Source organism: Leptosomus discolor, chromosome 20 (assembly GCF_034619465.1).
Source record: "Leptosomus discolor isolate bLepDis1 chromosome 20, bLepDis1.hap2, whole genome shotgun sequence".
NCBI classification, from domain to species: domain Eukaryota; kingdom Metazoa; phylum Chordata; class Aves; order Leptosomiformes; family Leptosomidae; genus Leptosomus; species Leptosomus discolor.
The window spans coordinates 1,641,541-1,666,468 of record NC_141410.1 but is presented as its reverse complement, the minus strand read 5'-3'; the positions used below and the strand labels follow the sequence as shown (position 1 = coordinate 1,666,468).

Sequence of the window (24,928 nt, the reverse complement as noted above, 5' to 3'; positions counted from 1 at the left end):
GGCACCATTACAGAGCCTGGGAAATGGGGGAGCCCTGGGAGAGCACTGGGATGGTGAGTAACCGCAGGCATGCTTGAGCTTCTTGCCCTGCAGAGGAACACATCTGGACGCAGGAGCAGCAAGACCACTGGCTGTCTGTGGTTCTTCTGCCTCCTTCTGTAACGAATTGAGCACTCTCCATGCAAGAGTGAACCCTAATGAGGCACTAAAGACAAAAGTTTCTCCACATACCGTGGAGCTGGGCCACAGGATTCTCTGGAGGCTGCTGCACTGTCTATGAGGCCAACCTGTATGACCAGCAACATCTATAGTGATAGGAGCTCCCAAGGGGATCAGAGCCTGCAGTCGGCCACACTTGAGTTGGGGAAGCCCGTTTGGCTCACCCGTATGGCCAACACCACCAGGGAGCCTTGCCTTCCTCCAAATGCACCTGTGAGTCGCAAGAAATGAGTCACTTGCAATGGGTCAAGGCAGGGAACCCAAGATGTTCAAGCTGCTAGCGCAGCAAAGGGACAAGGAAGAGTGCAATGAGCCAAGCCCCTGGTTTTTCAGCATCTTAAACACTTTGTGAGTTGAGGGGCAGGGATCCACCCTGGCAGTCCAGTGGCTCTTCAGCTCTCGGCCTATGAACCTTGCACAGCTCGTATAGACCTCCATGTGCAGCATGTGACCTTCCCTGAGAAGATCCTCCAGGGCACATGTATGCTTCTGCAGGATACCTTTGGCACTCCTTCCCAGCCAGAAGAAACAGGGGCACAGCTATGGGAGGTGAGCAGAGGGGCACTGCTGGGTACAAAGTGGATGCTAGTGGGCTGGGTGGGATGAGGAGGAGATATCAGGGTGGTGGCAGAAGGAACCTCTTGGGCCAAACAGTCCTAGTAACAGTGGCACATGGTCCTGTTTGGCTCAAGGTGCTCAAAGGGCAGACTTGGCTCCCACGCATGCAGGGAAGTCGGGGCTGCTGGGTGGTGTGATGGAGATGTGGAGCTGGGTGTCAGTTTGCACCTTCTGGGAAAGTCCTGCTTGGCCCCATCTGGCGTGAAGGGGGCTCATAACCAACCTACAACGGCCCCACGCACGGGAAGTGAAGGAAGTCCTGCTCCTGCCCCACCTGGCTGACTTCAGAGGGCCTGGGGAGGTCAGGGCTACCCGGAGCCTGCCAGCAACAAGCCACGGATTTTGCCAGATCCTTGGGGTGTATTTTTGTCCCTCTGGAGATGTCCCTCTTTTCCCGCTGGGCCCTGCCTGCAGCCAGCACACTCTCCACCCCCTTCGCCCCCTCCGGGGACACCCCACGCCCGCCCCGGTGGGCAGCGGCGGGGGGCTCCGGCCAGGCGGGCGCACCCCCGGACACGGGCGGAGGGATGCTCGGCCCGGGGCGGCCGCGCCGGAGCGGGGCTGCGGGCAGGGGGAAGGGCGGAGGCGGGGGCATCCCTTCGGGAACCCCCTCCCCCGCCCCCCCCCCCCCCCCCCCCCCCGCCCTCTCCGGTTTTTGCGGCGCGCAGTCAACCCCGGCGAGGAAGATTTGGGCTGAAATCACGGCTTTCTCTGGATGATCGACAGCTCCGGGAGAAACCATCGGCGGGCGGGGGGAGCCGCCGCCCGCCGCCCGCCCGCCGCCCCCCGCCGCGCCGCCGGCCCCCCGCCGCCCCCCGCCCAGCCGCCGCCCGCCCGCCGCCGCCTCCCGCCGCCCGCCGCCCCCGCCGGCAGCGCGGCGCCCCGGGGCGGGGCGGGCGGCGCGGGGCGCTCCCCCGCGCGGCGGCGGCGGTGGCTCGGCCCGGCCGCGGCGGCGGGGCCGGCGGTGCGCTCCGTGCCCGCGGCCGTGCCCGCGCCGGCGGCGGCCCCAGCGAGGGGGCTCGGCTCTGCGCTCCGCCGCCGCCGCTCCCCCACCGCCTCCATGGAGCGCCGGCCGCGCCGCCTCTGATGCCCGGCCCGGCGCGCACCATGGGGCCGCTGTGGCTCTGCTGCCTGCCCCTCGCCCTCCTGCCCCTGCTCGCCGCCGTGGAAGGTAAGGGGGGGGGGGGGGGGGGGCGCGAGGGGCGGGGGCCCTTCTGGGGCAGGGCGAGCCCCCCTTTGGGGTTTCCCCCCCCCCTTTTTTTTTTAAGGGGGGGTGGCACTTTGTCCCCCTCCCCCCCTCCCCGCCGCACCCCCTCCGCAGCGCTGGAGGGGAGGCGAAGTTTTGGGGAAGTGCTGCCCCAGCTGGAGGTGTTGTCGCCGGAGCGCGGTGCGGAGCTGGGGGCCCCTCGTGTGTCCCGCCCTCCCCCCCCCCCCTTCCCCCCACCCACCCCAGACCTTCCCGGTTGCTGCGCTGCCCTTTCCTGCGCCATCCCTTCGCCAAGGTGGGCATCCCCTCGCCGGCACCTCGGCACCCCCGCAGCAGGTCCCTGGGGGCGGGCTGGGTACCGCGGAGCCGCTCTCCCAGGGATGCCCGGGCTTGGCCACGCCATGCCCGCTGCTGGTGGCTGGGAGAGGCTTTGGGGCGCACCTCAGCAAGGCCTTGCCGACATCCTGGAGCTCATGGCCGGCTCCCCGTTGGTGGCGTGGCTTTCCTGGCGTCCCCGGGAGGAGCCGGGCTCCCCGCCGAGTTCCCCCGGTGCTCAGACAAAGCAGAGCCAGGAGGCAGGTGGGGAGCTCCTGCGGGCTGGATGTACGGGGAAGGCACTGGGCGGGCGCCCGGTGGTGGGGTCTAGGCAAGGGGGGATACGACTTGACGCTCCCCAGCCCGTCGCAGCCGTGCCTGTGCGCCGCCCGCCCGCCGCACGAGTGGCCTGGGAAGCGCTGGAGAACTGGGCTGAGCAGGGGCGAGAGCAAGGTGTCAGGCCAAAAACCACCCCATCGTGGAGCAGCGTGGTCCACGGATGTCTGCCCATCACAGGAGGGCCGTGCCCGAGCTGGCGAGGGGATGGGTGGCTCTGCTGTCCCCGCGGCTTTGCTGGGCTGGTGGGCAGGCTGGGCGGCAGCCACTGGCCTTGGGCGTGGAGGTGCCGGGCGGTGGGAGCTGCACGGATGGTGTCTGTCTGGAACACGGATGATGCACCATTTATTAAGTTGGAGTTTTGGGAGATGACTCATGGGTTGGCCAGCTATACATCGTGATATTTACAATATGGGAGCTTGGCATAAATAGGACTATTTACATTGCAGCGGAGAGCGCTAGCCAGCTATGCTATTCAAATAAGCCCAGTATGTTTTTAATTATTCGGGGGGGGGAGGGTTGGGGTGATGAGCGTGTTTGTGGGAGCATACATATCCATGTGGGATGTCTGGCCTGATCAGCTGGCGGCGTTGACACTTACAATGGGGCTTGTGCTTGGCCAGCAAGGCCTGAGTGGGCTTGGCCGTGCAGAGCTGATGCTGCTGACTATGGCAGGGGAGGGGGCCAGGGGCCTTGCGCAAGGACGGGGTGACACCTCCATCCTGCCCTGCCCTTTCTGCACACTGAGCGGAGCTGCTGGGTGGTGCTGGGGAGGTTGGTGACCAGCTCCCAGGGCTCTCGTGCACTTGCTTGAAGACGTGCGTGACCTTCTCACCGTCATGGCAGGAGCAGCGGGGACCAGAGGCGCAAGCGCCTAGGCTCATCCCATGGGATGGGAAATATATATCTGGGGACGAGGGGGTGGCCAGTGCTGGCGGGAGGTTTCACCCAAGACGTTCGCTGTGAGGTGTGCTCCTCCATGGATGGGGTCGCTCACAGGGAGATGGTTGGCGGGGGCCCTGCACAGTGCTCCCAGTGACCGTCCCCATCTGGGGTGGCTGAACGTGTTGATTTGGGTTCAGTGGGGTTCCCCCTGTGCCCCCGCTGCTGCCTCCTGCCTTCTTGTCTGTGCGTCGCGAGGCTCTAATGGTGGCTTACAGTGCTGCTGTGGGCAATGAGCTACCATGTCCCAGCCTTTCCCTCCTTGCCAAGAGAGCTGGCAACGTGAAAGCGTGTGGGATGCAGCTCCCAGAGCATGCCTCTGCCCCTTCCTCCCCTTTGGGAGCTGCCTCTTCCCGGAGATCCCTGGGATGCTTGGACGTGACTTCCATGTGCATCTCCGGGTGCTCTGGGTCCCATCGGTGCAGGCAGACTGACCCAACGGCAGTCACTGGCCAAGGAGGCAGTGGCTGGACCCCACCACATCCCCCCAGCCACAGGGCACCCCCGTGATGGCAATGGTCTCCGCGCTGCCATCACCAGCTCTGGCAAATTTGCAGGGCCAAAATGGAGGCAAAAAAAGGCTCATTCGGGAAAAAAACATATTCTGGTTATTTGACCGAGGATCTTGCCTCTTGAGTCCTGTTTTCAGCTCTGCTACAGAGCTTTTCTGTAATGCTGGTAATTTCACTTGTCTCCTCTGTGCCTCAGTTTTCCTAATTACAAGGCGTAAAATAATACAAGCGTCTTTCCCAAGGGAGCCACGAGGTTTTGTTAATGAACATGACAAAGTGCTTTGGGATCCGTGGTTGAAAGTGCAGCCTTAGTCAGTGCGCCTGTGTGTGGGGTGTTTATTTATCTACATGCTTTATATTTCTCTGTACACTATATATTCACTTGCATTTAACAAACCTTAATTAGAAACAAAGCCGATAGGGAAGGAAATATAAACAGGAGTGTGCATGAAAATTGGAAGTTGATTACTCACTGGCCAGCAGAATGCATGTCTCGGGCTCGGGAGGAAAGGCTGTTTGGTTAAAACCGGCTCTGTTAAAAGGAAATGTGAAAAGAACGTAAAACATAAATCAATATGGAAAACAGGGAGGTGGATGACAACATACATAAAGCAGAGGTTAAGAATTGCGTACAGTTGTTAAGGCAGTCGCAAGGTAACATATCTGCAGCTGAGAAAGTTCAGGCTTATAAAAGGAAAGTTTTTTTGTGTGTTTTTTAAAAAAAACCACAAAACCAGAAAGTCAAGAACAAAGGAGTCGTGGAAGGGTCTGAATCCCACACTGGTTGGTAACAGTGCCGCTATCACTAACGGCTCCTCTTTGTATTCCTGCTGGCGTATGCTGCACATGTATCGGGAGTACTGAGATTTCCGAGGTATTTTTGGGGGGAGCTGGGAAGGGCACTTAGGTATTTTAACATCAACAGCCTGGCCAACTCACGTGCGAGAGGGGAAGAAAAAAACTCCGAAGGTGCTCTTCGCCCCATTGGAGTTAACTTTTCGTAAACCTTGCGGCGCTGGCAAGTTTCCCGAGGGCTGGAGGAAAGCCAACCATGTGCCGAAAAATGCAAAAGAAAAAATGAGATGGCCTTAGTGTCTGTGAGGGTGCAGGCAGCCTGGGAGCAGGCAGCACGGAGGCAGCGGTGGGCTCTGATGGGCAAGGGAGAATTGCCCGGTGCAAGTTTTGCTGGGAAGCAGCGTGACGGGAGAGGGGACTCAGCCTTGAGCATCCTTCTGTGCTGGGTGGTTGCAATCCTGAGCCCGGCCCTGGGCTTGGGGAGGGAGGGATGGTGGAGTGGGAGGGCCGTGTTCTCTCCCGGGCCGGGGACCCCTGGGGTACGCCTCGGCTGAGGTGCTGGACACGAACATCCATGCCCATCCTCCGAGCAAGCTGGAGACAGGACCTTTGTGTTTCTGCATAGTTAATAATGTAGTATAACGTACACAATGTACATTATGCGTTTATTATGTTGCATACATGTACATAATATACAGTATATTGCATTTTATGTATGCTGTAACGTATTTTAGTGTTAAAATACGGTCAAACCTCTCTTGTACACCTGCTGCTGAGCACCTCTGCTGCCTCCTCTGGGCTCAGGGCGGTGTGGGGGGATGTCAGCAAACACAGGGCTTGGCTTGTACCCCGTTGTGTCCAACTTTGTGGTCTCAGCGGAGGAAGACTTTAGCCGTCTCTTTGTGGTTAAGGGTCACACCAGGGCGGTTGCTTTGCCCTTGGTGCTCCAGGGAGGTGGCATGTGCCCAGAGCATGCCAGGGCCATAGGAGCTGTGGGAGCATCTTGATGAGCCCAGCACGCTCCCGAGGGATGTGGCAGAGCAGCAGGTCCAGGGAAAAGGCCAGGATCTGTCAAGAAGCCGATCCATCCCATGCATTTGAACTCCGGATCTGCAAATGCTGTCCTTAGTCCAGGCTGGAAGCAAATTTTTGACAAATGGGACTGAGGCATGGAGCAGAGATCATGGTTTTGGGTCAGCCCTGTGCTGCCCGTCTCCCTGCTGCTGCCTCCCCTCCCTGGCCCTGGGTTAATTATTGATGAGGTGCATTCCTTGCACCCGCCTGGCCTTTGCATTACTGGGGCAGCGGCAGGGAAGACTCCTTTTGGAGACCAAATAAATTGGTGCCTGATTTAAATGTCTGTGTAGCTGCCATTGCAGCTCCACTCCTCTGTTTTTCCTGGGTGGGAGCAGCAGTTGCTCCCGATCCCTGACGTGTTTCCAGCTTCTCTGAGTGATAAAAGCCGAGGGAGCAGATGCTGTAGGGAGATGCCAAGGGGACAGGGCTGTAGGGGATGAGGGCTTGGGGCTGGTGTGGCCAGCAATGTCTTACTCAGGAGAGCTTACAGAGGGATCTAGGGATGCGGCTGTGCCTCGAAGATGCTGCCGAGGGGTTTCAGGGCTGGCCGCTAAGGGTGGGAGCAGCAGTCCCCTTTGCAGACAGGCTCAGGATCTGCCTGCACTAGTCGGTGGCCGTTTGTGTACACATACCTGAGCTGGCTGTAGAGAGGGGTGGGCACCAGCGGGGCTGTGAAACCTGCCTGAGGAGCTGGGTAAATACTGGTGGATGCTGAGATACCTCCTCAGGCCTGAGTGCTCTTGTGTGAGTGCAGCCGGAGCTGGGAGAAACGAGAGTCTGAGCCCAACACGCGCCCACTCCTGACAGACCGACCCTGCTGAGACTGGTCTGTCCTGGAGCGGGCGCGGGGTTCCCAACCTGCAGAAAGGCCTTTTTTTACAGAGAAACACCCGCGTTGGCTCCCATCCTGGTTTGCAATTGCTCCCGAACCTGGCTTCTGGCTTGCAGAGGGCAAAAGCGTGGCTGCCTGTTGGATTGCGTCAGGATGGGGGGAGCGGGGAGATCCTTGGAGGCAAAAGTTCAGCCGTGAGATAAGGGGGTAATGACGGGGCCTCCTGTGGTAAGGCGCTGGTGTTTGGTGTGGGTGGGAGGGAGAGGCAGAGCCCCCGGGGAGGGTTGGGACCTGGGGGCTCTGCCCTGGCTGGTACCCAGGGATGCAGGGAGCGCGGGTTATTGCTGGGGATGCTGGAGGTGGGCAGGAACCCCTTGGGTGCCAGGAGGCAGCTGGGAGGGTGTGAGGAAGGAGCGGTGCTCCAGGGGAGTGCGCAGGGATATACTGATATGTGTATGTATGGTGCAGGAATGTGCTGGATGGATGGCAGTTTGTGCCAGGATGCAGGCGTGGAGAGGAGGGGGTGTGCTGTGCAGGGCATGCTGGTCCCCCCAGGCAAAGCAGGATGGAGGTGAAGGAGTAAGTGAGGGTCATGCCGTGCTGTCCGCCCCTCTCTGAATTCCCATGCTCGGGGCTGAAGGGAGCAGCATTAGGTCTCTGCTACCCCTCTGACCCGACTTGCGGCACTGCTTGCCAAATGTTAAGGGAGATGAAACAGGCCACGAGGGCAGAAAACGCAACTGTAATTGTGGAGGGTCCATGCCTGGTCACAGAGGGGCATCATTCAGAAATTATAGTTTTAGTGACTGAATCATCACAGCTCTTTGGAGAGTGACGAGAGGAGAATCTCTTGATTTAGACCCGAGCATCACGTGCGATGTGGTGTGAGGCATGGGGCTGGCTCTGTGGGAGCAGGTTGTCTCCCAGTGAGCATGAGAAGGAGCTGGTGAGCTCCAAAACTTGGTGAAGCTTTGTCAGTCAGTCTAATAAATTAATGTTCTTTCCACTTTACCTCTCTTAGAGGCAGACCACTGCATCTGTAAAATGATCAGCATTTAAAACTACTACACAGTAACAGTTTGTAAGTAAGGCAAAATGAAGGAGCTAGCTGAAGGGAGCAGCTAAAATAGTGAAATACTTGCATGTAGTGTAGGAAATTATATTAAATCTCAGAATAAATGCACGTGGCTGTTTAATGTAAGAGTTTTTTTCTTTTAAAAAAATAAATCTTGATTAAATGGCAAGTTAAAAGAGGTCACTGGAGGTAAAAAGATTTCTTCAGAAGGTGGAAGTGTTATCTAAAAAGGGAAAATAGAAAAAAAAATCAGAAACTGTAGCATGGTGAACGTAAAACCGTATATGGCAGGCTAAGAGAAGTTTGAAAAATAACTAGTGAGAAGATATTAATTATCCCCCCAAGTTCCTCCTCAGGAAATAAGAATCGTGAGGTTAAACCTGACCAGGATGGAGCACTTGGGAGATGTGGAACGACTTCAGTGTCCTCCCAAATGGCTGTGGCCAAGGGGACTCCTGCCAAGGGGCTTTCCTTCCCAGAGCAGGACTGAGAGACTGCCTTGAAGTGATGGCAAAAGAGCTTATATTTTAGAATAAATTGGTAAAACGAGTATTTGGGCCACAGCAAGTGGGATGAGCATCCTTTAAGAAGAGCTCCCTGGGTGATCCAGGAGACTCCAGAGCAGTAATTTTAGAGGAAGGGCTCTCTTATGGATTAAAATCTGCTTAAAGAGGGGGAAACAAAGAGTCAGTTTTCCCACTGGATGGGGGTCAGCGTGAGGCTTGTTCTGTGCGACATATTTATAAACGCACTAGAAAGGGGTGGGAACTCAAAGGCGAGAAAGTTTGCAGATTATACAAAATTATTCAGGATGATAAAAACAACAGTTGTCTTTAAAATATTGTAAAAGGATCTCATGACACTGGATAACCAGGCTATAAAGTGGCAGATTAAATGTAGTCAGTGATGAATGAAAAGGGATTCACATGGAAAAAATTACCCTAAACCCATGCATACACAGTGGCAGTCTTTAAATTACTTATTAGCATTTTAAGAAAGAGATCTTAAAGTCATTGTGGATGGCTCTTTGAAAGCTTCAACTCAAAACTGGGAAAGGCTGGGAAAGGAGGGCAAAGATGCTTGCACAGGAGAGGTACAGGGGCAGGGGTGCTTCAGGAAAGATGCAGCTTGGTGGGGGGCAGAGGTACGTTGGACCACGGAAGTTGTGAAGAAGAGGGTGATGAAGGGGTGATGATTCATTATTTTGTATTTTTTCACTCTTGAGTTCTCAAGCAGCAGGTTTAAAACCAGGAGCAATGATGGAGGGTGGAGGTAGGACTGCGTTGGGCAGGGTGAAGCCCACCCCTGCCCATGGTATCAGGAAGTCCTTGATGCTGGGCTGCAGAAAGCGGGGTGCTTTCTGCACCTCCTCCCTGAGCATCCCCCTGGTCCACTGCTGGAGGTGGGAGGGAAACCAGGAATCCCTTTGGCTTAGCCTCCCGTGGTGGTTATGGTATTTGACATCTGCCTCAAAGGGAGAGGTGTCTTCTCCAGGCTCCAATGCTGGATACCCATGCTCAGTGGGGGTCCTGTCACCCCCCAGTTCCCAGCTTGGCTTCTAAGACCCATCTGCAGCTTGTGAGGCAAAGTGCCAGGGTGGATCCATGTTGCTCTGGGTGCTCGTCACCTTGGCCGTGATGGTGGACCCCATGGGTGCGTGAATGCCTTCCAGCCTTACCCAGGCTCTTGGTTTTGGGAGGGTGGCCAGGTGAGGGAAAGGTCCTCTGGGAAATGCCCATTGATGCTCACCTTTGCCCTCCTCGGCCTTCCGGAGGGCGAGAGCATCTGGTTGGAGCTGGGGGAGGAGAGCAGCTACCCTCAGCCCTGGGTTCACCTGTGGAGGGCAAAGGCTGGATTTAGGGGAGGTGCTCATCCACTTGCCCGCCGGCTGAGCGGGTCGGGGGGTGGCGAGGGCGGCCGAGCGTGTGAACGTCCCCGCAGTGGAGGGGACGCCTTGAGCCGCGCGGGCTCCTGCTCAAAAGACCAGACAAAGGGAACAATGGGCTCCGCAGCCGGGCTCTTGGGCAGCCTGCGGCTGGCTGCTGAGCCCCCGGCATGGGAGAGGAGGGGGAGGCAGTTGGGCTGGCCACGAAAGGCTTGGTTCACTCTTCTCCCACCCAGGCTTTGGGGGCCACGGGGATACCCAGTCCACAGCGGACTGAAGGACAAACTGTGTCCCAGGCAATGGTTACCACATGCCGAGCCGCTCCCTGCCTGCATCCAGCTGGTCCAGGCTTATTTGGGGTCCCGTCTGACCAGCAGTGGGATGAAATGAGTCCTGCTCCATGGGAAATGTCACTGCAGCTCCCAACACACGTCCCAAAGTGAATGGGGCTGTGCTGGAGCCTTGTGAGCTCCGGTTGCATGCCCTCACTGTGGCTTGCAGGGACACTTGTTGGGGGTCTGGTGCAGTGCTGCTCTGCTGCTGTGAGGCAGGGAGGAGGGGGAGAGCCAGGGAGGGCGAGGAGGGTTGAACAGGGGCTGGACCCTCTGGACCCCATGTCCAGATGCTCTGTGAGGCTGGACAACTTCAGCAGAGGGATGCAGGAGAGAGAAGGCATCTTCATCCTCCACAGCCCTGGTCCACAGGGTTCATGGGAGGCTGGGGATGAGAAGCATTGTATGCACCGTGGTGTGCCACTGCGGGTTCTTCCTATGCTGGAGTCTCCTGGAGCAAGGTAGGACTGATTGGAGCACTCTGTCTTGTAGCAGGGTACAGGATACAGTCCTTGGATGCTCTTTGGTCTCCAGAGGAGAACCTGCTTTTCTGAGCCTCCCAGGAGGCCACTCGTTCATGTGGGGTGGCCACTAAACCTGAGTGCTTTGACTTGGGTTGCTTGCTGAAACAAGAGGGTTGGGCATGATGTGTCTGAGGACAAACTGGGCAGGAACGGGCTGTTCAGATGGTGTTTGGTTACTTTCACTCAAGAGACTGTGTGTGTCCTACCAGGACCTGTATCTGCCTGCATCCCCTGTTCTCTACTCACTCCAGGCACAGGCTGGTGGCCATGGCTGGTACTCCTGGAGGGAGCTGGCAGCATCCTTCCCTGCTGCTGGCTCCCATGACTCTGTAGCTCAATCTCTCTGGGTATGGACAACGTGCTGCCTCTGTGAGTTTGGCTTCAAGCCTTTCTCTCATGAGATGCATCTCTTTCTTGCAAGCTCAACTTTTTTTATGACCAGTGTTTGAGCTGTTGGGCAGGGGGGGTGGGACTCATCAGTCTGACCCAGGAGGAGGGATTTGTTTTAGGACATGCCTGGGGACAATGCCTTCATCATCTGCCACCTATTCTGACGATGTCTGAAGAAGCTGTTTGTGGTCTTGAATAAGAGCTAGGAGTGCTCTGGACGGACAAATACATGTGCAGCTGGTTGGATGCAAGGTATGGTAGAAAGTTACTAAAGTTGGGTGCAGTAGAGGGGAGGTTGAAGAAGCCCTGGGCCATCACAGAGAGATTCGTGAGGTGACAAGCAGCTGCAAGCTGGCTGGGTGTGGTGAGTTGACCCTGGGTGGATGCCAGATGCCCACCAAATCTGCTCTATGACCCCTCCTCAGCAGGACAGGGGAGAGAAAATATGATGACAGGTCGTGGGTCAAGATAAGGGCAAGGAGATCACTCACTGATTACTGTCATGGGCAAAACAGACTTGACTTGGGGAAATTAGTTTAATTTATTGCAAATCAAATCAGAGAAGGGTAATGAGAAATAAAACCAAATCTTAAAATTTCCCATTCCTAAATTTCACATTCCCCCCACCCCTGCCTTCTTCCTGGGCTTAACTTTATTCCAAATTTTCTCTACCTCCTCCCCCCAGTGGCACAGGGGGACAGGGAATGGGGGTTGGGGTCAGTTCATCACACGTTGTCTCTGCCACTCCTTCCTCCTCAGGCGAAGGACTCCTCACACTCTTCCCCTGCTCCAGTGTGGAGTTCGTCCCATGGGAGACAGTCCTCCAGGAACTTGGAAAACGTGAGGCCTTCCCATGGGCTGCAGGTCTTCATGAACTGCTCCAGCGTGGGTCCTTTCCCTGGGCTGCAGTCCTGCAGTCCCCCACAGGCTCACAAGTTCTGGCAGCAAACCTGCTCCAACATGGGCTCCTCTCTCTCCATGGGTCCGCAGGTCCTGCCAGGAGCCTGCTCCAGTGCAGGCTTCCCACGGGGTCGCAGCCTCCTTTGGGCATCCACCTGCTCTGGTGTGGGGTCCTCCATGGGCTGCAGGGGGGTATCTGCTCCAGCACCTGGAGCACCTCCTTACCCTCCTTCCTCACTGACCTTGGGATCTGCAGAGTTGTTTCTTGCTCATTTACTCACTCCTCTCTCCAGCTGAAGTTGCCGTTGTGCAGGTTTTTTTCCCCTTCTTAAATATGTTATCACAGAGGCGCTACCACCGTCTCTGATGGGCTCGGGCCTTGGCCAGCGGCGAGTCCATATTGGAGCTGTCGGGCTTTGGCTCTGTTGGACACAGGGGAAGCTTCTAGCAGCTGCTCACAGAAGCCACCCCTGCAGCCTCCCCCGCACCGCTACCAAAACCTTGCCACACAAACCCAATACACCGGGCAGCCACCCCAGCCGGTACACGCCACATGCTTGGGTGTGAGATGGGCTGGAGCACGTGAGGGGTCACATCTCGCTGTGCAGAGGTTATGCTCACGTTTCGTGATTTGCTTTGCTTGTAATCCTGTTTCCAGGCTCCACGATTGTGACTCGGAAACCTTTATGGTGAGCCTCACTTGATAAATCTTTGTCTTGTTTTACTTTTAAGCCTGTCTGATATCAGGGGACAAAGTGAGCAGGAGAAATGCGTGAACCGAGGGCAGCATGGATGAAATAAAACAAGGTGTACGAGCTGGCTGGAGGCGTTGCCCGCAGGCAGGAGGGCTGGCCAGCCTGCAGAGAGTTAATTGTGGCATGCCAGCTCTGGGGAAAGCATTTTCTGCAGATCCCTCCTGCAGGATCCCCAACACCTCCAAGGTTGCTTGCAGAGCGCGCTTGCAGGTGGCTGAGCCCTGGTTTTGTGTGCTTGTCCCCAGCCTTTGTATGCATGCCCCGGCGCGCAAGCTGCCTGCGTGCATGCCGAGAGAGCACCTGCGTGTTAAATGCGAGCAGGCACGTGGCTTCCTTGCTGCTCTGGCGTAGGAACGGGCACAGTTCCGGGAGGGAAAGCAAGCTGGGGATGTTTTTTTGATTTTTCCCTGGGGAGCAGAGGGCGGCCAGTGCCTGGATGTGGGGAATGGCCAGTGGCAGGGTATTAATTGCCCAGTGCTGGAGTGTGCTGGGTGGTGGGGTGCAGATGTCTGTCCCTCTGAGCTTGCTCCTGCCTGGCACGGGGTGCAATGCTGTGGCAGTGAGGGGGTGGATCAAGGCAGGCAGAGCAGAGCAGAGCAGCTCCACCAGGGACAGTTTCCAGCCAGGTTGGCCAAGTGAATTCCCCAGGCAGGGCCAAAACTGGGACAAAGCCCTGCTCCTTTTACCCGCCTTGCAGAGGCATGGATAGTCCCTGTGTAATAGGGACCCTCCCGGGCTTCTCCCGTCCTCAGCGCATGTTAGCACCGCTCTGGAGGCTCAGAAAGGATAAACACAGAAGTGTGCCTGATGCCTGTGGAAATCCCTTGACAGAAGGCATGTAGCAGAGCAATGGGATGCTGAAGTGGGCTGGAGGAGGAGGCTGTGCCAGCTCTGGAGCGGAAGGGGAGCTGAGCACCTCCAGGACTTGTCCCCGTTCGTCTGCTCTGCCTTTGGGGAACCTCAAAGAAAGTCCTCAGACAGATGCAGAGCGGTTGGGAGCAGGGCAGGCACAGGAAAGGTGCTAATTAGGATGTTGGCAGCATTAGTAGGGGTTGGTGTCTGGCTAGCAGGAAGTGTTGAACAAGCAGCGCAGGGTCTGCTCTGCGTTGCATGCAGTGTAAATCTGCCGGCTGCTAGCACGTCGGTGGGCAGGACGAGGCCAGCTCGGGTGTGCGCGATGGAGCCGTCCTGGGTTGCTGCTTTGAGTCCACCGATGGCAGCCGGGTGATGGTTGGTGATGTGGCTCTGTCATGGGGGGGCAGATCTGCTCTGAGCATCACCTAGGAATGGGGAGATGCCTGCTTCGTCTGGCCGCGCTGCTGCTGCACAGAGCCAGTGCCTGGTACACCTGGTTCCTGGTTTTCTCCTCCTTTTATCTCTTCACCTTTCTTTTTCCAATGCTGTAGGTGAGATAGAGAGCAGAGAAGTTGCTAATGGTGCTTTTTTTTTTTTTTTTTGGTCTGATGTTGAACTCATGCCTTCAGATGATTGAATAGCTGCCACGAGATTTTGCTGTGACTGACACCTGTTCTGGCTGGAGAGCAAAAGCTTTTGATAAACACAGATCCTCTGGAAATGCTGATTTTACTGGCATCTGCTCCCATTTGTCATCTGGTCTCTGTTCCAGGGTTTGGCTAAACCTTGCCCCGCTCTGGGAGGTTGCTGATGCTCCTCCTTGGGTTGAGCGGTAGCTGGGGAGGTCTCCTGGGCTCTGCTGGTTTATGGGGAGCCACAGGACAGGCAGGAGGTGCAGACACGTGCAAGTAAGGCTTTGTCAGGGAGTGCATCCAGGCTGGTCCCTCTGGGACAAGCATTGGGGCTGAGCAAGCGGCTGTCCCCATCCTGGTGGCACACGGCTCATGGGCGTGTACATGGGGGGCAAATGGGCATGTGCCAAAAGCCGAGCAAGCCAACTCGTCGCAGGCATTTGCTTTCATCCCTTAGCATTGCAGAAGCCCATCCCTGCTTATCTGCTGGGCTGAGGGTGAAGTACAGCCTCTCCGGGCTGAGTCCCGCAGCACTGCCTGGCTGCTCCCGGTTTCCATATGTCTTTGCATAAGAAAAAGTGGGGCTGCAGGGTCAGGGCTTGAATTTTGGACTGGAGAGTAAGGGATGTGTAGGGGATACTGCCAGGGGCTGCGGTGGGTTTGGGAGTGGCACATTTGAGGACCAATAGGAGGAACTGGTCGAGCTTGCATGTCCCCATGGCGTGCCAGATGGGGTGGCAGGGGCTGCCCATGTGGCTTCGTGCCGGGGGAAGTGAAGCAGGTCACCCTCAAGGAGAAAACTTGCCCTGTAATTTGGTTGGCCTAAATATGACATGAACTCCCACTTGTGGGTGCTGAGCCCTTGGAAAGCTGACCCAGCATTTTGCCGTGCATTTGGGAGGTCCTCGGTGTGTGGGCTACAGAGGGAAAAGGGAAAAAATAACGGGATTTACGAAGTCAGCACTGGGTGTGTCGTCCACCAGCCTCGAATTGTTCGGTGGCCAGAGGGGTGGAGAAGGGTTTGGACCCTGCTGTGGGTTTCCTGGGGATGCTGGCAGCTCATGGTGGCGTGCCCACCCCGCTGTGTTGCCCATCGCCCTGCGCGTGGTGCCTCAGGCTTTGTGCTAGGTGTACTGGAAGGAGAAACCCCATGGGTGCACAAGTGAAAGTGCTGTGGGGTCTCCTTCGCTTCAGCAGCAGGAATGTGCTGTACGCTTGCACAGGGCTGAAATGAAACTGCTGGCAAAGTCCTGTCCCACTTAAAGAGCCTGGCTGTGCACTGAGGGTCATGGCCCTCTCTTGGCTGCTGTGCCTGGGGATGCTTAAGGCAGGGTTTCTGAGGTGGTGGTGTCTTTTATTTGATGCAGAAGAAGGGTTTGAAATTGATGGTAGACTCTTGTGCTCGATGTGCTCCAGAGCTTTAACTCTGAGAGGCCACCTCAAATGGCCATGGGCTAACGTGAGTTTTGGGAGCCCACCTGGAATGGGCGTGTGGTGGCCATGAAGGAGTCAAGGCCATCATGCCAGGGAGTATCATGTGGGCGACCAGACAAACTGATGGATGATTCAACAAAGCCAAAAAAAAAAAAAAAAAGCACCTTGGTTCTCTTCCAATTCTATAACAATAACATGAAACAGACATCATGTTCAAATTGCCTGAAGGAATCCCACCCACCAGCGGCGCTGAGGGAGACCCTGCCGGTCTGACGTTGAGCAGTCCGCTCCAAGGATGCACATCCCTTGTACAGTCCCCATTGATGCGTTGTGGCAGAGGGGGTTCCTGCCCCAGCCACCCCACTCTTTTCCCCTTTCCAGATAAGTTGAGGGTCTGGAGGGGGCTTTGCTTTGCTGCACCAGCCCATCCTCCAGCATGGGTTTGGTGAGACTGTGCCAAGCCTGGGCTTGGAGGTACTTGCTCTTCCAACCTCTCCCCCTTCAAATCTTTATTTCCGTCTCAGACAGTCAAATTAGAGCACCCTGGGGGTGGTTTGTAGCAGGTGGGCATGGTTTTCTGAGTCAGCACCTGCTTGAGCCAAGTGAAGGTGTTCAGATGTCCTCTGCCTGGAGGCTGGCTCCTGGAAGGACTTTGCCCATGCTGGGGACCATGGTCTTTGCTCCAGTCATGGAGCCTGATAGAGACAGGGGGTCCACAGAACTTAGATCATCTCAGTTTAGTGAGAATGGCTCAAAATCAAGTGTTCTAACAGCTCAGAAAATGTGACTATGGGATTTATCCAGTGAGGAGGATAGTGGAGGGCTCTGTGCTGGTCCTGGGACTGCTTCTAGGAGAGGACACTGAAGCCCACTGCTGAGAGCACATTACAGCAGTTGTATCTCCTGCACCCAGCTTCTGGGACCCAAAAGAAGTCCTAGAGGGGTGGTTATCCTTTACCCTGCTCTGGACTGCAGCAGGGTAAATATTAACTAGAGATCAGCGCAGCGACTGCCAAGTCACTTTTATTTTGGTCTCTGAAGACAGCGAGGTCCGTTGGAGGTGTGAGCGGGAACGGCCCGTGGCGGGGCTCGGTGGCTTTTAATGCTTGGAATAGTTTTGCCACTTGCATTTGCAGGGCTCTGGCGGGGATGAGACTTGCTGGTCTCCATGGTTTTATGTGCCATGGGACTGTGCCAACAGTTTAATCACAGCTGAACCCTCATAGAGCAGCATAAAAAATGTTGTAGTTGGGATTAGGTTACCCATCCTTCCTATAAAAGACTCTATAAACAGTCCATCAAGCCCAGGCATTCCTCTGTTGGCTGTGAGGTCCTTTGCTCTTAATGGGTCTGGCATTTGCTTCGACTAAGTCTTTTTTTGGGGGGGGAGGCATTGCTGTAAAGGAGCCCCCAAAGGATGACTTTTCTGCTTGCATTAGTGGGGGAACCCAACTGGGCTGGCTTGGCAGCAGCAGTGTTGGATGTCAGAGGATCTGGCTGGGGAGGCAGGGCGTAAGAGGCAGCCGTGACAAGCCCAGAAGGCACTGACAACAGCAGCTGCTCCCTCCCCATTGCTGAGGACTTTTTCCATACGGATTTGCCATTTGCTGGGGCACTGGAGAGTTTTCTGTAAGCTTGGGGTGGAGCAGGAACCTGGGACTCTTCCTCTCCCACCTCCCAGCACACCTCAGACCTGTCTTGTCTCTGCTGCCGCTTGAGCAAGTTCCCAAAAGCTGTTGAAAATCCTAAAGCTCGGGCTGGGCACTAAGTGGTCTCTTTCTAGCCATGGGTGCGCTCCCACCTTCACCTTCGTGTATAATGCCTGCTGTGGAAGAGCTCCCGGTGTAATACCATCCGTAGGACTTTCTTGGGGTGCTTTGGGTTTTGTTGTTCACCCCTTGGGGAGGGCAGGGAACACATGGATGTGGGTGGTGCTGAGCATGTTCCTTGTCCTGACTGCTGCATCCTTGAGGCAAGTCTATGTACACCTTGCTTATGTCTTGGGGCAGCTCATCTGTGGGACCTCGTAGATACTCCTGCCTGGGACAGTCAGCTCTCTCGTGGAAACCTTAAACCCACGGTTATGCTCCTGCTGTCCTGGCAATGGAGGGGAGGGAAGAGCAAAGTCAGCATTCGTTTGCATGCCCAGACTTAGCCCTGATCCTCCTGGCTTCCAAGGAGGTCCCGGCTGCAACGGCCGTCCTGTCGGTGACACCTGCCCGCTTGGACTGAAGCTGTCCCGTTGATTCACACACAGCAAACGTCTGTCGGGTGGGAACAGCATCCGTGCTGCGGTGCCAGAGCTGGGTGCAGGGGGCTGTCCCCAATCAGTGCCACTGTGTCACTGAGACCATCTGGAGATTTTCCTGGCTGGCGCTTACCTCTGCTGAGCCACACCAGCTTGAAGGGCATTTGCTGGAGGAGACCAGGCTTTCTGGTGCTTTTCCCAACAGAGTTTAATTTATTTTAAGGATTGTGCCCCCACCCCCAACTTTCCTTTGAAGATGATTTGGTCAATGTAATTACCAGCACAAAAGTGGATTTTTTATGTAAGCTGTTAGCAAGATCCCCTCGCTTAGTATCCTGCAGAGGGCAATTCAGTCCACCTGCCTGGGATGGCTGTTTTAGATCGTTTGGCTTGCCTTGGAGGCCCTTTTTTCTCTGTCATTACTATCTGTAGAAAATTAACAACTGCATTAAAGTGGAAGCATTATTTTTTCATATGGTGAATGCTGAGGGAGGTGAATCCTATATCCTTTACCTGAAGATGCTCTGCCAGCCTGGAAGAGCATTAGATACCTCAGCATTGGTTTCCTTCATCCCTCTGACTATACTGACTGTGAGACAAAAATGAACCTGGGACTGATTCCCGCAGAGCTCACTGAGGTCCAGCGCAGGGAACTATTGCTTGAAACCTGCCAGCTAATCAACTCTTAATCCCTTTAGCATGTTTTCGGCGATACGGAGTTGTACGCCCAGGCAACGGCTCGGCTGTTGCTGGCACGGCTGGCTCTGCTCCCCCGAGCTGCCGTCACGCCTCCTGGTTTCAGTAGTCAGAAAGCCTCCTGCCTTGTGCACGGTTACTCTCACCAATCAAACTTGTAATCTCAGTGAAGAATGAAATCAGATTTGTTTGACAAGATCTGTTTCCTGTAGAAGTATGTTGACTGGTGCTAATTATACTCCTGTTCTTTAATTCTTTATGATTTGAATTACATCAGCATTTTCATTATTTCCCCAGAAGTGATTTCAGACTGAGCAAGACCATGAATGCCTACCCTTTTGTCGCGTTATAATCCTAGTGCATCTACTAAATGTGATCCTCCTTCTGCACTGAGATGCTTCTGCATCAGTGTCTTCAAGGACTTACCAGCTTTCTTCTTCTCCCAGGCGTCCCCTCATGGGGTCTTGCTTGCTAAGTCTTGAAGTCTGTTGAGTCTGTCACTGTGAAATGTGTTTGGTTTTCGTAGTTCTCCCTCTCCCAATCCAAGTCCCTGAAGGGTTAGGGCTCTGATACTTCTCGGTCAGAAGTTGTCCTCTGCCTTGTGCTTTCCACTGGCTGGTGTGCCTGGTGGATCTGCACTCTTTTCCTCAGGATGCTGTTGCAAGTGATACAGACATTTTCGAAGTCTCCTCCTGCCTTCCAAAGTGCTTCTAGGCTTATCTCTCCCTGCCTTGGCAAAGGAGATGGGGATACTCTCTGGAAACATGGTGCTGGAAAGAGCTACATAGGTTTGCTCCACTGCCCAGTTATTCATTGACAGTACTGGGATCAGGCTGTGGAACTTTCTTGTGGTTTTCTTCCAATTTGATGTTAATAACTAGTCCCAGGGTTTGATTTTTCAACCTATTGTGGAGGTGTCATACAGGAATTTCATGTGCCCATGGTTCCTTGGGCTTGTTTATGAAAGTGTTGTAACTGAAAAGCCCAGAAATGAAGATAAACCATGGCTGTGTCTTCTCCCACCTCCACGAGGCTATTGTCCATGTAGAAAAGAGCCTAGTTGTTTGGTCACTGCGTGGTCTTGATGTGTCAATTCCAGCTGCAGCCAAAGTCTTATTTATTTGCTAGATGCTTGCAAATGGTGTGTGTGATTTTTAAGAGAATTACAGCCAGACGGTCTCTGGGTCATTAGTTATGTATGAGCTGAGGAATCCTGTGTTACTAACGGGAGGAAGCAGCCCTGTCCTCCCCAGGGCTATGGAGATAACATCCTGCTTTCCTAATAAAGACACAGACTGGCTGACCATGGCCATCCTTCACAAACTGTTAAAAAGAACTGCAGCAAGGGAAGCTCTAATTGCATGTAGGGAAAACAAACCAACAAACAAACAAACCAACCAAAAAATTGCCTTGAAAATGGTGCGGCAGGGCCCAAAAAGGTGACAGGATCTCCGTATCTCCATTCCAGGGCATCGTTAATGTTTTTTTTCTATGTTTCTATGAATTTTAACATCTTTACTTTGCATTTTGTCTATGTACTTCAAAGAACACCACCACCATAACTTTTCGTTGTCTTCAGACATGCCAGACGTAGCTTTTCCATAGATTTCCCTTATTAACTTGCTTCACTTAATGCCAGTCACAGTAAAATATGGGTTGCCTGCTTATTCTCCTTCCAGTTCTCATGCATTGCCTTTGTATGTGCGGTTGTTGCAAGCACTTTGTTACTCTGAGGTTGGTTTTGGTTGAAGTCGTATTCCTAGGGTGTCAGATTGTAGCTTTTCTAAAAGAGAAAGTTATTTAAACTTTTCTTGAAGTCATAGAGTCATAGAATGGTTTGAGTTGGAAAGAAGCTCCAAAGATCTTCTAGTCCAAAACACCTCTGATTTTCATTTGTACTTTTCACTCCTGTTTTCTGGTTGACTCTGCTTGTGAATTTTCTGAGATTTGGGGAATTAATGCATTTGGAGCAACAGGCAAAGGCAATTTAGGTTTGGCCTGTCCTCCTTTTGACCAACACAGCCTGTGATCACTGGTGCTGGGGCAATTACATGCTTCTAGTCCAGTGATTCAGCCCTCTTTCTGTGTCATTATGAGGTCTGAAATTGTAGACCTCGGGGTCTTTAATGCGCTTTGTGCATTAAAATTATGTATCGAGCCTATCCTCACTGATCACACGGTATGATATAGTGTAATGATGACAGATATTGACAGGTACAAGGCACCAGTGTTTCCAGGCAGTGTGAAAAGCAGAAATCTGGTGGTGAGAGCTGGTTCATTGGCTCTATGTCCATCATGTGTTGGCTCTCCATCACGTGTGTCATTGTACTATTTCATATCCCAAGCACATTTGGGATTTGTATTGGTGCAATTGTGGCTCAGCTGAACTGGGGCAAACTGAAGTGTCTTCTCCAGCATCCTCTTTGGCTTAACTGCCCTGTGACAAGTTGACAGTGTAGGCTAGTCCTAGTCCCAGCTCTGTTGGGTTGACATGCTGCTGGCAGCTTGGTTGGACCCCCCTCTGTAGACAAGCCAGGAGCTGAAGGAGACATGGTCTGGGGAGGTGACAGTGGTGTCTGCTGTGGCAGCTCGGTTTGGGCATGTTGGTCACCTTGCACTCTCCGTGGCTCCTGAAGAGGAGCCCTGGCCTGATTTCTTGCTGAAATTGAGAGGGGAGTCCAAGACTGCCCCACCCTCACGTTAGGCACAGTCTCAGGTGAGCTGAATGGGATGTTTTAGGATTGAGGAAAGAACACTGATGGCTGGATTTGAGAGGATATGTAATGACAATAGCCTTTGTAAACGGGGGAGGAGCCCTGCTTTGCTGATGGAGAAGGACCTGCTGCCCTGCCAAAACCAGCTTTCACCTGAGAAAGTGGCTTCTGCTAGATATTTGCTGGTGTCTCTGTTGGTTTTGGGCTGTGCAAGTTCAGCTGACTTCATGCATTGCTTCTAGTTAGGGAAGAAGAGTCTTTGGCATCCGCTGAAGGGTGGGTGAGCCTCTGAATTTGCAGGATGGATGCCACTCACTCATATTGGTGAGCCTGGTGTTAGACCAGGGAGACCCTGCCTTACTTGTGTCTTACTGTCTTTGTGCACCTGTGGGATTTTTGCTCCAAAACACAATAAACAGAAATCAATGCTGTTTTTTCCCCCACAAAATAATTTGTAATGCTAAAGAGACAGACATCTTGGAGAAGGCAGAAGGGGGTGTGTTGTCAGTGTGATGGAGTGGCTCTGAGTTCTTTGGATGGTTAATGTGGAGATGGGTCTGAACGATATATGAGAGTGTTTCCCAGCCTGAGTTTCCAGCCAACTTTCCTGTGGGCAAAATTCAGATCTGTGTGTTGTAGCTCCACTTGCCAGAAGAAGGGAACATTGAGGTGGCAAATGGGGGTCTGGTTGAGGTATTGGCTTGCATCATTATACAGGAGATGTTGTACTGAGGAAATGATTTGGGGTCCTGCTATGTCTGCTCACCTTCTAGGAGAACAAGATTTTTCAGCTCCATCAGTAAAACAAGGCGTCTCCGTCTTTGATCAGAGTAGATGTCCAGCTCTAGTGTCCCTGTCCCTGAGGTCCCCCTGCCCCAGTCGTAGCAGTGATCAGGGTGGCTGTGGACTTGCCCAGTCAAGTCCTGGAAACCCAGACTGCTGGAGATCCCCCACCTCTCTGGTGGCCTGCCTCAGGGCTGTATGGCCCTTCTGAGGAAGTAATGACCTAAATAATCTTTTAATATCCAAGTTGAACCTCTTAAGTCACAATTTGTATTTTGAAAAGGTCTCTCCTGGGTCAAGATGTCCATCCTGGAGTCACTGGCTGTTCTTGTTTTGTGGGATGAGGTGCTTTCTGCTTAGCTGGGCATAGGTAAAAGCTATGTTTTCCGTTCATTCCTTTCAGCCTTTTCTTTGGGAAATTGCATCTTTCTGGGAATGGCCAGGTTCAGGGTTTAAACCATGTCTTTGTTTTTCGTTCTCTACTTACACTGCCCCGAATGTTGGTGGTACATGAATAGCATTGCCCTGATGGTGACGATCCCATTTGACCATGGATCCCCACTGCCCCAGAGATCCTATCCTGGAGGTGTGGGGAACGAAACGCTTAGGAGGAGGTGGGAGAGTAGCTAATCCGTGAGTTGATTTATCTCTGAGGCATGGTTCACAACACTCTCACTGTGCATGAACTAGAAATGTCTGCAGACATCCAGAATACTCGCAGGAGTTACACTAAACTAAATGCTGGAGTGCTTCAGAGTTTCTCTTTCCTTGGAGTAATAATTCGCAATTGTATCCCAGCTTCAAAAAGCACTTGGGTCAGATGGGGGTGAATTATTTGCGGACAGCAGAGCTGCCTTCTCCCGCACACCAACAACATCTTGCAAGTGGAGGATGCGTTGGGAGAGGCTGTGGCTGTGAAATATGTCCAGACATGTGAGCAGGTCCATCCCGCTCCCTCAATACCCGCTCCCACCTAGCACACCATTTCCTTCCCATCGGCTGCAGCAGGATTTTTAGTAGCCGTTTCCCTGTGAAATCAGAAAGATTGCCGGCTGTGAAATACAAATGATATGTACTAAATGCTGTGTAATGGATTCCTCTTGCAACGTTTCGTGACTGTGTGTTTCTAATAAAAGCCTTCGGGAGCGAGGCGAAGGCTTGCCCGCTGGCGGGTGGTTGGGATGCTGGGGAGAGCAGGGTCCCGCAGCCGGTGGGCGAGGTCCCCACGAAGCTTGTGGGCAGCCAGGACTGCTCTTGTAAGATGAAACAGCCAGCCGTGAAACCCTATGGAGGATGTGTACTGAGGAAAAAACCCAAGCTCATGGTGATGCTTTTCAAGGGGGTTCTCCGTTCTCTGCTCTGCTGGTGGAGATGTGGGGTGAAGGTGTGGGGTTTGGGGGAACAGGGCTGCAGCAGGACTTGCTTTGTATTATCACGTGACACAAAGCTACCCTGAGGACATACCTTCTTGCTCAGGCTGTCCGTAAAGATGGGCAGGTCATAGAGATGTGTGCTACACAGTGCTTTAGTGTGGAGAAAAGCATGTGGGCAGCACTTGGTGCTTTCAAACTGGGGGACAGATGAGTCACCCCAAGAGCTGTTGCAGAGGTAAGCAGGGATTTCAAGCCATTTATGTACAATTCAGCATTATTAGGAGTATGGGGAGGTTCCCGTGGTGCTCCAGCAAGAAATGGATTTACAAGCATGTCCTGAAGGGGTTTATAAGTGGGTCACCACCACATTTTGGGCAGCATTGCTAGTAAGATCCCCGTCTGCAGCAAGTACCGGTATTGAAAGAGTAATAAAGATGGGAGAGGATGAGCTGGTTACACCTGAGATGATTTGGTGCATTAGGGGAACAAAAGTGTGTCAGAGTGTGGCGATGGTATGTATGGGAGAAGAAAGTGTGGTCCACAGCTATGGGACAGTAGGTGCTAACCGGGAAATCTCTGGCCCTGAGGACACCTTTGAGATGCATTTCCCTGGAGTGAAAGAGCTACTCAGGGCCTTGCTCAGTGAGCCAACACATACCAGTTTATCCTTTCCTTGTGATGATGGGTCCTGGATGCCGGGTCCTTTTCTGCTGTCCACAGCTGAAGGAGAATCAAAATAAAGATAAATGAGCTACAGTCGTGACTCAAGGCGTGGAAAACCTGCACATAGTTTTCTTTATCCAGCAGATTAAGGAGTGTCTTCTGCCTCATCTGCTGGTACCGGCCTGGAGGAAGGCTTGTTAATCGTGAAGGTCTGTTTAATTTAGCAGGGCAGGACTCTGTGGCTTGGAAGCTGGACTAATTCAGACTGGTAGAGGAGCATGTTTTTAATAACGTGTCTAATTAACTGTGCAGCAGCTCACCCAGGGATGTAGTCAATTCGCTATTGCTCGTAATCTGTAGATCAAAGGTGACTGATTTCTCATAAACCAGTTTTGACCCCTGGGGCTCTTCCCTCTAGCTAATACCCCTCTGTCTCCAGCCATCCCTGGGCACGTGCTGGGCTGGAGGGATGGCCAGGCAGCCTGGCCAGGCTGTTTGCTGGCTTAGAAGTGCGCGAGCCTGCGTTCAGCTGCAGTGGATGCCAAAGCCTCGTGCTAAAGCCCTACTCCCACTGCCCGGAGCATGCTGGGGTGGCTCTGCTCTCCCCGTCGTCCGTGGGTACCATGAAGCAAACATCTCCCTGACAATACACATCTTACCAAAGCTTCAGTTTCAAGGGATATGCTAATAAATGTAAAGATGCTGATCAGGCTTACCCTGCTGCATGTAGCCATCTCCCAGCCGCATGCATCACGGCTGCTGCAGCATCGGCTGACGCTTACCCTGTGCTGCTCAAGGTCCCTCCCCACAGGCACG

General features: G+C 53.9%; 1 protein-coding gene across 3 annotated transcripts in view; it reads left to right on the top strand.

The window, feature by feature from the left end:
* The first annotated feature begins 1,923 nt into the window (after positions 1–1,923).
* EPHB2 (EPH receptor B2) overlaps positions 1,924–24,928 on the top strand; it is a 136,082-nt gene continuing 113,077 nt past the window's right edge. For 2 of the 3 annotated variants that reach the window (XM_086476310.1, XM_086476307.1), the window contains exon 1: positions 1,945–2,008. In XM_086476310.1, coding sequence (XP_086332436.1) covers positions 1,945–2,008 — 64 coding nt within the window. Of the gene's footprint in view, positions 2,009–24,928 lie in introns of all 3 variants that reach the window. The other variant, XM_086476309.1, reaches the window with a different exon arrangement.